Raw genomic sequence first — 12,818 nt, 5'->3', positions numbered from 1 at the left:
CCCGATACCCTCCATCCAGAACCCTTCCGCCCCGACACCCTCCGCGCCCGCCTGCCGCGCCCTCCCCCTCCCCCGCCGCCTCCGCCCCCGCCACGCCCTCCCCCGCCCGCCCCGTCAGAGTTCTCGGGGCAGCAGCAGCAGCAGCAGCAGCAGAGGAGGCACCTCCCCCCTCTGTGGCAGACCCCTCGACCCGGCGGTCCTCCTCCTGCCGGCGCCAGTCCGGCCCCGCCCCCGACGTGCCATTGGCCGAGCCACGCCCCCACCACCCCGCCCCCGCCGCCCGACCCGGTGGTGGAGCGCCACTGGTCGTCCTGGAGCCTGGACCGCCCGGACGCCGTGGTGACGCCGTACGACACGCCCCCGGACCGCTGCGTCCCCATCAGGCCACAGCAGCAGCAGCAGCCGCCGCCCGCCGCCAGCCAGGACTACACCTACAGCTGCCAGTCGCCCCCAGGGCACTACGGCTCCCAGCATGCCTCTGGACAGCATGACCCCGGCGACCGCGAGGACACCGACCTGACAGAGCTGGACTCCCTTTACCACGCCAGTCTGCAGGCCGGCAGGACCGGTACGGTATGCATGTTTGATTGTTTTGTCCTGAAATGTATCGTCTTTTTTTCACTAAGAAGGCACTCCCCAAGACACCTTTTTCATGGCAGCCATATTCAGCTCTTTTTGACTTCAAGAAGCAAGCGAACCCCACGCGCGAGAGACAGAGAGACACAGAGCGAGACAGCCATTTATCTTTCCGTTCCCACAGAAATATACTGAGAAAATTGGCACATTTTTGGGCATAGTTACCCTTTCGGTTATAATATATTCTGGTTATAATGGAAACATAAGCACATAACTTCACACATGGTTCTAAAAAGTTTCAGGATGTGGAATGTCCTGGGTTACCCTTCATATTGGAAAAAGTTGACATGAAACACTCTAAAAAGTGTGAAAAACATTATTCATGTCAGCTGGTCTATACGCAGCCACATAATGTATGTATAAGTACTTTGGGAGAGGGTTATTGTCGGTATCAGCCGACAATAAGCTGACACCGACAATGCACTAGACCCCTGGGAGATGGATTGCTGAGGTGAAGTACCACACCTATCATCAGCTCCCAGTATTTACCACATGACATACCACACCTAAGCCGTGCTGCTCATACGCTGGGTTGGCGGTACCCAGGATCGAACTCACGACCTTGTGGTCCAAAGGCGAGAGCTCTACCGACTGAGCTACCCGGACATAAATGAATGTTGACATCCATCCTTGCATATGTGTCGTGTGGCTTTGACATCCCTTCTTGTGTGTGTGTGTGTGTGTGTGTGTGTGTGTGTGTGTGTGTGTGTGTGTGTGTGTGTGTGTGTGTGTGTGTGTGTGTGTGTGTGTGTGTGTGTGTGTGTGTGTGTGTGTGTGTGTGTGTGTGTGTGTGTGTGTGTGTGTGTGTGTGTGTGTGTGGTTGCAGACTGGAGCCCGTCAGAGCGGCTCATCTCCAGGGTCTCCACCCAGCCTCGCTCCCAGACCCCCAGTGCAGACATGGAGAGGAGTGTGTACGGGGCAGACTGCTCCACCAGCACCCCCACCTACCTCAACAAGGTGGAGCTCCACTCCCTCCCTCTCTCCCTCATTACATTACACAGCGGCATTTTTTTAAACCCTTTTTCGTGCCAAGGACCCCCAAAGTGATATGTATTTAGCCGCGGACCACCTGAAAATGTTTTGTGCCAGCCCCCCCCCGCCCCCCAGAAGAAAAGATATGTGTTACAAAAATTCAAAACGAAAAAAAAGTTTCAAGATTTTACAAAAAAATGTGTGATCCACTGTTCTAAATTCTAAGAGTTTTCTAAAAAACGTATGTTGCTATTATATATATATATAGGTAAAATCAAAAATGACACAGATTCTTTCCCGGTTTGAATGGGTTAAACATAATCCCTAAAGCCGGAAATAAGCTCACAACGTGACCCCGCTGCGACACGCTGTGAACATGGAGATCGTCTTTTGTCGGTGCATGACACCAGCACATAATTAAGTATATATCAGGCATAACTCGTCTCTGACCCCAACCCAACCCTAACTTCTAAAATGCCTAATCCAATGGTTCTCAAAGTAGGGCCCAGGGACCCTCAGGGTTCATTGAGGGGGGTTTCAAATGGACCTTTACAGGCCTGTAACTCTGAGAGTGTACGAATGGAACCAAATGGACCCTTACGGGTCCATTTGGTTCCATTTGTGCACTCTCATGGGGGTCCTTGAAATGTAAATGTTTTAGAACCAGTGCACTAAATGCCTAATCCAGGGGTCTTCAACGTTTTCAGGCCAAGGACCCCCTATCTGAGCGAGAGAGATGAAGTAGGGACCCCCTCTATATTGTATAAAATAGTGTTTCAGATTCAACTTTTTTTGTTTACTTGGTCTGCTCTTTTTTTCCCTCTACACCAAACACCTCTTTGCCAAAAATAGCCGATCTGCAAGCTCACAACGCCTCGCAGCGTGAGGCGTTGTGAGCTTGTAGATGTGCTATTTTTGGCTAAAGTTCTCCTCAGAATAGGGATGCTAAGGTTCAAGTGGTTAAGGTAAAAAAAAAAATCCTATCACACAAAGATTTGGCGGACCCCCTGTAGTAACTCTGAGGACTTCCTAGGGGCCTAATCAAACAATTGGCCCTTGCAAGTACAGTAACATACGCACTCAAACACACACAGTTTAGTGTTTCTTCTCTCTTTTTCAGTTTCCAATCAGGTGTTGTCTCTCCCCAGGCAATGGTGTCACGGGAACTGCGTCCGGGGGCGGAGCCCGCCGGTGACGGGGACCTCCTGCGGCCAATGGGACGCAGCCTGAGCGGCACCATGGTGGGCTCGCGCCGCAGCCGCCTAACGGCCACGCGCAGCTTTGTGAGTTCCTGTGCCTTTCTTTTCCCATGTGGCTTTGTCGCCCCCTTGTGACCTGGCTGTGAACCTGCACCTTTCCTTTTATACTCACTCCTCAGCAGTGATGGACAAAGTACTTACTTAACCCCCCCCCCCAGTACTTGATTTAAAGTATAGATACTCCCGGTCAAATGTTACTCAATTACTCAAGTGAAACTTGCTCTGTCAAATTTGTACTTGAGTTAAAGTGCTGGAGTACTTGCTTAAAAAAATACTTACTGTAAGTACCTGCTTTTAGAAATACTCTAGAGGAGAAATTACAAATACGTTTACTATTTTTTATATCAATGCTTTGTGTATTGAAATGAAGACCCGCCATAAAAAATGTAAGATTTTCCAGAAATGTTCCAAACAAATCTCAATAATTGTGAAAATAGGAGATCTACTAGCTCTCAACGTGTTGCAATGTTTACGCGTTGTGAGCTTGTAGATGAGCTATTTTCTTTAAATTTGAAATTTTAAATCCTGTACGGCTTAGCTAATTCATGTACTTTTACCCTTCTTGGAAAGTAATGGAGTCAAAAGTACAATATTTGTCGGTGAAATGTAGTGGAGTGAAAGTTATTATTCAAAAATACAAATACTCCAGTAAAGTGCAGCTACTAAAAACATGTACTTAAGTAGAGTACTCAAGTAAATCAGTACTTCATTACTGTCCACCACTGCTTGTCAGCACCTTGTTGCTTTTTCTGTTCTCTCCCAGCCCACCCCAGCCCACCCCCACCTTACTTCACTTGTCTGGGTTTACTTCCTCTTGCCTTGCTTTACGATTTCCTTGCTCTCCTGCTTTTTTCTTCTTTTCTTTCTTTCCTTTTCCGTCGCTTTCTTTCTCTCTCTGGCTCTCTCTCTGTCTTCCTCTCCCTCTCTGCCTCTCTCTCTCTGTCTCTCTCTTTGCCTCTCTCTCTCTGTCTCCCTCTCTCTGTCTCTCTCTTTGCCTCTCTCTGTCTCTCTCTATCTCTGTCTCTGTGTGTCTGTTTCCCTCTCTCTCTCTCTCTCTGTCTCTCTCTATCTCTCTCTTTCTCCGTCTCCGTCTTTGTCTGTCTGTCTCCCTCTGTCTGTCTGTCTGTCTGTCTGTCTCCCTCTGTCTGTCTGTCTGTCTGTCTGTCTGTCTGTCTGTCTGTCTGTCTGTCTGTCTGTCTGTCTGTCTGTCTGTCTGTCTCTCTCGCTCTCTCTCTCTGTTTCTCTCTCTCTCTCTGTGTGTCTCTCTCTCTCTCTCTCTCTGTCCCTCTCTCTCTCTGTCCCTCTCTCTCTCTCTCTCTCTCTCTCTCTCCATGTCTCTCTCTCTCTCTCTCTCTCTCTCTCTCTCTCTCTCTCTCTCTCTCTCTCTCTCTCTCTCTCTCTCTCTCTCTCTCTCTCTCTCTCTCTCTCTCTCTCTCTCTCTCTCTCTCTCTCTCTCTCTCTCTCTCTCTCTCTCTCTCTCTCTCTCTCTCTCTCTCTCTCTCTCTCTCTCTCTCTCTCTCTCTCTGTCTCTCTCTCTCTGTCTCCAAGGTGAAGCAGCCTGATGTCGTTGCCTCTCCTTGCTTACTTCCTCTTCTCTGAGCCTCCTCCTGTCGCTATTCCACCACTGTCTTCATCACCTCCATCATCTTCATCATCACCTCCTCATCACCTCCTCCCTGCACTGACCCTACAGGTAAACACTGCATTGAATGATGCCACGCATTCAATGCACCGCACGTCTTTAGTAACGTTTAGCCTCATTAACCCTGCTGTCTCCCATTAGATTTAAAACAATATTATGTTGAAACATGTTTTTCAAAACATTTTGTTTTGTCTTTGAAAGCAGACCTGCAAGCTCACAATGCACCGTGATGCAATATTATGTGAGCTTGTATATTCACACATTATTGTATAGAGAGAGAGAGTTAAAATGTCCATACAGTATATATGTTCACCCTCACTTTTTCATGTTTAAATAGTTTTTCTAAATGTTTCAAAATAGCGGATCTATAAGCATATCTAGCAGATCCACAAGCTCACAACGCATTGCAAGACACTTGTAGATCGTCTAGTACAAAATAGGGCTTAAGTGGTAAATGTGTATACTCCCAGACGAGTGTAGCATACTGGTCCATTTGTATACTCTCAGACTAAAGGCCTTTGCAGACAGGGTGCGATTTTCCGCACGAAAAAAACGGACAATATCATTTTTTAAATGAACACATGGTTCTCAATGACCTCATGCACACCCCGTGCGGCGATGCGGCGATGCGATGCGGTGCGGCGATGCGTTTTTTTTTTTCAATCGAACCCAGTTCGATTCGTGCGTCTTTTCGCATGCGGTAAAAACTGATTGACTAATCGCACCCTGTGTGCAAAGGCCTTTACCGTACATTCATACTCAGGATTTCACAGTGTCCACACACAGAGACATCCTTGATGTCAGTTCAAAGCCATAGTCAATCATTCCCTTTAGTTTAGACTGAAGCTTTTTTTGTCAATTCGTCTCTGTCAGGTGGAAACCAGTCCAAATGTCCAAAACTGTTACCTTTCAGGATTCAGATTAAAATATATATATATATCTGTATGTGTGTGTATATATATATATATATATATATATATATATATATATATATATATATATATATATATATATATATATATATATATATATATATATATAGAGAGAGAGAGAGAGAGAGAGAGAGAGAGAGAGAGAGCTTGTAATGACACCATAGCGAGTGCATAGCCTCTGTGGTTTGTTGATATCCTGTGACTCGGCATAGTGTCACATTTCTCTGGATCAGTTTGCAGGACAGTACCCATGATGCACTGCAGGAACAGCTGGAGGTGCTCATGTTTAGGCATTAGTCTTAATGTTAGTTAAGGTTAGGCACTGCTAGAATGGTTAAGCCATTAGTCTTAATGTTAGTTAAGGTTAGGCACTGTTAGAGTGGTTTAGGCATTAGTCTTAATGTTAGTTAAGGTTAGGCACTGTTAGAATGGTTTAGGCATTAGTCTTAATGTTAGTTAAGGTTAGGCACTGTTAGAATGGTTTAGGCATTAGTTTTAATGTTAGTTAAGGTTAGGCACTGTTAGAATGGTTAAGTTAATGTTAGTTAAGGTTAGGCACTGTTAGAATGGTTAAGTTAACTTAACCATTCATCATTTTAAAGGTAGTATAGTAAGTGATATTTTGCGGTAGTTGTTTTGTTGAAAAGTTAAAGCTTCATATTCAGATAGTACTAATCATTGCTATTGATTGTATGTTCAGTAACAGGGGTCTTCCTGTCTCTCCAGCCCTTTAATAAATAGAATATACCTAGAGCCATATGAAATCCGTTTTATTTTTTTCCCAATTCCGTTTTATTTTTTCCCAAATTCTGTTTTTTCCATTTTAATATTTCTGAATTCTGTATTTTGCTTTTTATGCTAATTTTTACCATAAAAAAAGTGTCTGGTAAGTGGAAATGAATAAATGTTCAAGATATAACAGTCCATACATGGCCCTTGTTGTGTTATACGCAAAAATGTTCCCAAAATAATTCGGTCTAATTCGGTCTGAGCATGCGCAAAATGGCGTCGCCCATGTGTTATTGTTTCTATCGTCTTTCTAAGACTATTTCTACGTGGATTAACTGTTTATAAAGTAGGATGTGGCCATGCAAAATGGTGGTGTCCCGTGGATTTGTAAAAATTCGCGATAAAAAAAAATATTTTACCGCGATTTTTTTTTCAACGGTTTTGCGCCCTGAAAATAGCAGACCTTATCTCTCTCCATGTCTCTGTCTCTGTCTCTCTCTCCATGTCTCTGTCTCTGTCTCTGCCTCTACAAGCATTGAATCCGTGAGCTTGTATGTCGGCTATTTTCGGAGTGCGGCGCCATCGTATGATGAAATATAAAGAGTGTAAACATCCTACAAGCGTTTGCGGCATAGTGATGCTTTGAGTGGTAGGATATTCAAAGAAAAAATAACGCACATCCTTGTTTGTTTTGGTCGCTGAGCCAAACTGCAAGAACAGAATCATGCAAAACAACAGGGGGGCTCGCAACTCACTTTTCAATGCTCCAATTTCTATTCACAGCAGCAATACAGCAGTATTGCTGCTGTGAATAGAAATTGGAGCATTGAAAAGTGAATTGCGAGCCCCCCTCTTGTAGGGTAGGATAGCCACAACTGTGCAAGTAGACCATTTTCAAATTTGTCAAAACATATTGCCATACGGGGGACCTTGGGTTTGACTAGTAACAGCACATCTACAAGTCACATTGCGTTGTATGCTTTTACATTTTGAACAAGGGACTTCTGGTGATTAGTAGTTTCGTTCCCTACCTACAGTATGTTGAATGCACTTATTGTAAAAAATATATAATGAATTGCCCAAAATAGGGACACTGATGTTAATGTGCTTAACATACATTAGTTATTAAATTGTGATATCATAAAACGTATATATATATATACAGTATATCAAACATATCAGACTAGTGAGACTACAGTCCCAAGCACGCACGCACGCACGCACAGATTAATGGAACCCTTCCTTACCCCAAATCAGAGCCCTGTGTGGTACTGTTTTCCTAGTGCCACTCCCGGTGGCTTTCTAACCATTCCTGCCTACGCCCACAATGGTTTCAATTTCTGATCGCCGCTTCTTCCACCCACAATAGAAATGTAAGTGCCGTTTAGTCTTGCATAATCCTGGAGTATTACCGTCTAGTACTGCATAATCCCGGAGAATTTCCATTTAGACCCAAAAACATTACAAAAGAGAAACACAGAATGTGACACTCGTTCGCAAGAGACGGAGAGATAGTGAGAGAGACAGAACGAGAGACAGAGATACAGCCATTACAGCACTATACAATGGGCTGGGCTGGACGTTGTCAGGCAGAAACCTTCATGTTTTAACTTTTCATGTTCTTTTTAAAAAAAATAGGCCCTACTTCATCATACCACAGTGCCACACAAAAGTAGCAAAAATAGCTGATCTACAAGCTCAAAACGCGTCCCAATGCGCAGCGTTTTGATCGAGCTTGTAGATCTGCTATTTTGGAATTTGAATTCTGAAAAGTAACAGTTTTGGACATGTGAGGTTTCCACCCGACAGAGGCATTATGCTCATACCTGTTGGGATCAATGTTTAGAAATTCCGTTCTCCTCTGCATTTAAGATAAATAATATCCGTTCACATCAGGCTAAAGTAAAGCACGGCCACACATGCTTCAGGTGCACATACAGTATCTGGTTTATTGCGGTACGGTGCAAGATTATTATTTCTTGACCGCCCATTCCCACCTGCAGGTATTTAGCAACTGCCCGCTCCTGTAAGATTTGCGTCGGCTGCCGCAGGACCCACGAGATCCCACTCCCGATGCAGGGCTCTACCCCAAATTATGACAACAGCAACGCAAAATAAATGCAATTATGTTGATTTTCCCTTGCTGTCTCAACACTTACATCTAGTAAATATGTACTCACTGTATTATTGTTTTTTGTATTACTCAAGGGAAATGAGCTCCCTCATATTTCAACTATGATAATAGAGCATATTTGTTTTAGCTAGTTGAACAGAAAGCCAGAAAATAGTTTAGTCGAATCAACTAACATAGAGCAATGCATCATGTGTGCATTGCAGGAAATATACAGTTTCTATAGCTATGCAAAAAGTGATGAAAAAATGAAACATTTCCAGCAGCTTCCTCGCCATGTCCCATTATTTCACCTCCATTATGAATGACACTAAACCCACACTTCTATTCTGCTCTGTACTGCTCTGTCCTGTTCTGTCCTGTTCTGACCCGTCCTGTCTCTCTGCTGCCTCCTGCAGGAGCAGTCCAGCAGTGCAGGGACCTTCTGGCTTTGTCTGACCGGGGTCAAGCGGCCCTCCGAGAAGAGCCCACCCGCCCTCCTCCACTGATGTCTACGACGAACCCCCCCCCCCCCCCCCTCCTCCCCCCCAAACACGGCTCAGGAGGCTCACCGCCTTCCCCCCTCAACTCACGTCCACGCACACACACACACACACACACACAAATACATAAATACATCTACACTGACACAGTCCGCCCCCCCCCCGCCCCCCCCCCAACTACGCACGCTCTGCTTAGCCCCCCGCTCCTTGCCTACGTCCCGGCCCACCACCCCCTCTAGTCCTCTACTCTGTCTATGCAGTCACTCTGACCCCCGCCCCCCTTCCCCCAAAACGACGCTTAAGCTGCGGAGCCCAATCTACAACCTTAACCCTTAACCGCCCCACCCTTAAGCCTAATGTATGCTCCGACGCGCGACAGTATCTTGCGCCGAAAGCAGCGGGCCTAGAAGCTCGCGACGCGTTGTGGCCTTGTAGGTCCGCTGTTTTTGGCGCGCGCTACCGCTGTGCGACGAAGTACGAAGTATGAATCGGGCTTTACTTCCCAGGACTGTTGATTCCTCCCCTTGGGTCCTCTGGCTTCCCTGTGTGCAGTTGACCTCACTAGCCGAGCTCTCTAGCTAGCTAGCTGGCTCACTCGCTAGCTAGCCAGCCAGCGAACTAGCCAGCCAGTTGTAGGCCGGTGTTGTTAGCCTGGCGTCTTTTAGCGTGCTTGCCTGGGTTTTGGCTGGGACCTCCGTCAAAGGGAAAGACTCTCCATGTGACATAGCCCGTCCACGGGGGTCCCTAAAGCTCAAGGGGAGGTTCTTATCAAGTAGCCACGCCTCTTCTTCTTCTTCTTTCTTCATGGGCATTTTTCCTGATGGCCATGCGCTCTGCCTGAACTCTCACGGTCCCACGGTTGCCATGCTGACTTATAGAGGGACAGCCACGTTTTGTTTGTTTGGTTTGGTTTGGTTTTTATTCTCTCTCCCGTGAGTGCGAGCCCGCGCGCCCGGCCGCGCACAATAAAACCTGTACCCCGAGACTGAACTCTCTCTAACTAAAAAGTCATGTACAGAAAAACTCATGTATGACACCTGTATGTTAATTAATAAGACCTTATGGAATGTTGATAATGATAATTAATGAAATATTGATAAACTTTAAGTGGTACTTCCTCATGTCTGCATTTCAACGAGGAGCGGAGTACACTTCAACAAGTGTCTAGCTGGAGTTTACGCCCCCCTTCCCCCTTCAATCACTCGCTAACCTAATAACAGTTTTCTCCCGTTCCTGTTGGGAGATTTAAACAAGACAAGTGCTTCCTTTTCCCTCTGCTTTTCTTTCTTTCTTTCTTTATTCCTTCAATCCCTTTTGTCTTTCTTTCTTTTCTGTCAGACAACGGTAGCACCAGCAGCATGCTGGCTAACAGGCCATTAGTGTAGGAGTGACTAACAGGAGAGGGAGGGAAGGATGCGAGCGAGCGAGTGAGTGAGTGTCCACCAGGGACCCATGTCCTGTCTGGTGGAGGCTGAAGCTCAAGTGCACTTGGCAAAAAGGTTACTTTGCTGGATATACAAGTGACGAGTCTCAGACGAGGGTGCTTGGCTGATAAAGGACTCCCTCAAGGGGCTGAAGAGTCAGTGAGATCTCCTTTACTTTTAGGCCTCAGGTGAATTTTAATGGCACTTAATGGATCCACACTCACACACTTTAGCGTTCTTCTTAACCAACCGCCACTGACTCTGGTGTCGAGCCCTCGGATGTGAATAATGAACTGTTCGTCTACAGCCTGAAATAAGTGAAATGTCAATTATGAATATGCTTTATATGATATATATATGATATATATATAAATATATATATATGTATTAGAGATATATTTTCAGCCAACGAGCTACTCACAAGAGATGTCAACCACCCCTCGGTCATAACACAGGTATGAACGGTTGTGAGGACAGTTAATTCACTCACATAGTTGACCCCCCCTCCCCCCTCCCCTTTAGAGGATAGCGTTCCTCTTTGCAGAATATGTTCATTGTCCCCTTATATGCTTTAACTCTATTTAACCACATGAACCCTATAGCGTCACTATTGTGGGCATGTCATAATAGGTGAACATTGGGCAAAAATGGATGAATATTCGGCTAAAATAGCAGATCTACAAGCTCATAGCGCATCGCAACACAACATGTTGTGAGCTTGTAGTTTGGCTATTTTCATTATTTGACGTACAACGAAGTATATCGGGTTGAAGTGGTTAACATGACGTGAAATAACCTTATTGGGTGAAAACTGGCCATTGTGAAATTATCAAAGAATTCACGTAGGTTGATTAATTGTTGTAACTAAAACCAAAGGTTGGCACTTAACTCAGATAGTGTATTTAACATGGCTGTTTGGTTTATTTAAAAAACAAATGTTTTTTTTGTTCTTTTATTTGGATGGATTCCGTTGTTCCGTTTTTACTTTGGGTTCTGGTATGTGGGAGAATGTAGCAAAAATTGTAGCGCATGAGTCCGCTATGCAAATCAACCTTCCCTCATGATCTTGCGTCAGAGATGGACAGGGAGGCAGACACACCCACCCACGGACTCGGCAGAGGCAGACAGACTGACGGACGGGAGGAGAGATTTCAATGCAAATGCTGCTGGTGAACTTTTTGTAGTTCTGCATCTGTGTCTTCTGTGTTTTACCGCTGGTGGAATGCAAGAGGAGAGCAACGAGGAGGGGGAATGTGGGAGAGAAAGAACGAGAGAATGTACCTGTATGTAATGCTTTAAACTGAGCTGCTGAGAGACAGAAAGTGTGAAAGTGTGTGTTTGTGAGTGAGACGGATGAACCAGAGAGACAGAGTGAAAGTGTGTGTTTGTGAGTGAGACGGATGAACCAGAGAGACAGAGAAATGGGTTGAACCAGTTGTAGCTGGTTTGTTTATGTGGGGGTGTGTGTAGGTTGTGTGTGTTGTTAGTTCTGGGGTGGTGTTGCTCGGGGAAAAGAGGGAACCTGTATTTTTGCAATAAAGTTATTACCAATGCACTCCCACAGGGGGCGTAACCACCGTCACATTTCCGTGTCCTTATTGGTTTATGGGGGTAAAAGGCGTAGACCTACAGCAACTGTCATTGAAACTTGAAAATGTCCTAAAGTTACATAAGTATAAGAACTTGTATTTATCACACTACTGTAGGGCGATGCCCGTTGGGAACGATGTTGGAAACACATATTGCTTGGTTATGCAATACCCGTTGTACCTGTTGTCAGTGTACTTAGAGGAGCACCCATTATCATCATAGCACTTGGAGGATGCAGAGATCTCCATATAGGGGAATCCAACTTATTAATAGAAAATATAATGCGTAAACAAGCAACAAAAAAACACTGATGATAGTGTTGTCAAACAAGTCTATGAAAGCTATCTATGAAATCTATGCAAAAGTGCAACACAATTTTAGACATTTTTAGTGCAATGCTTCGTCTCTCTTTCAGCTATAGAGGTCCTTGGCCAGAAGAAACATTATAAAAGGGACACACAACGGCTTGCCATATATACACACCCTGACAGCTACAGAGATTTGTGGATTTAGCCTAGATATATTTCTGGACAGCCACTGATTCGACCGACTTTCCACTCGCTCCCTTGGGCCCGTGATACGCACGCCAAGTTTGAAGTCGGATCAGTAAGACGGGGACAGTCATACAGGCAGAAATGTTCAGCATTCATAGATAGATGTGCACACTCGCACGTAAGTAATCTATATGGTGTCATGGATGACATGCATGACATGCATTGGCCAATGAACTGATCATGGCAATGGTGATAACATTGAAATACATATAAGCCTGGCATGGCCATTCGAACTAAATTGTAACTTAAGTTCATAACTTCCATCAAATCGGCCTGATGAGCTGAATTGAATGTTGTTGCAAAGTGATGCTGATCTGGCTTGAGAACTACTGGAGTCAGTGGATCATAATGTTAATGGCTATTTTCAGAAATGACCTTGTATCCTACAATGTCAGTAACATGTCATAGATAATATATAAAATGAAAGGCCCTGTAGTATATTCCATAATGTGAAAAATATATATACG

The 12,818-nt window shown here is 45.0% G+C and overlaps 1 protein-coding gene across 1 annotated transcript in view; it reads left to right on the top strand.

Annotated features, from left to right (window-relative positions):
• usp54b (ubiquitin specific peptidase 54b) overlaps positions 1-8,858 on the top strand; it is an 84,554-nt gene extending 75,696 nt beyond the window's left edge. The window contains exons 16-20 of the mRNA XM_084078353.1: positions 1-568; positions 1,463-1,593; positions 2,757-2,891; positions 4,416-4,560; positions 8,700-8,858. The exon at positions 1-568 is cut by the window's left edge and continues 676 nt beyond it. Coding sequence (XP_083934479.1) covers positions 1-568; positions 1,463-1,593; positions 2,757-2,891; positions 4,416-4,466 — 885 coding nt within the window. The 3' untranslated portion in view covers positions 4,467-4,560; positions 8,700-8,858. The remainder of the gene's footprint in view (positions 569-1,462; positions 1,594-2,756; positions 2,892-4,415; positions 4,561-8,699) is intronic.
• Positions 8,859-12,818: the final 3,960 nt, after the last annotated feature.

Source organism: Gymnoscopelus microlampas, assembly GCF_963454915.1.
Source record: "Gymnoscopelus microlampas genome assembly, chromosome: 14".
Taxonomy (NCBI): Eukaryota; Metazoa; Chordata; class Actinopteri; order Myctophiformes; family Myctophidae; genus Gymnoscopelus; species Gymnoscopelus microlampas.
This window is presented reverse-complemented; position numbering and strand designations above follow the sequence as displayed.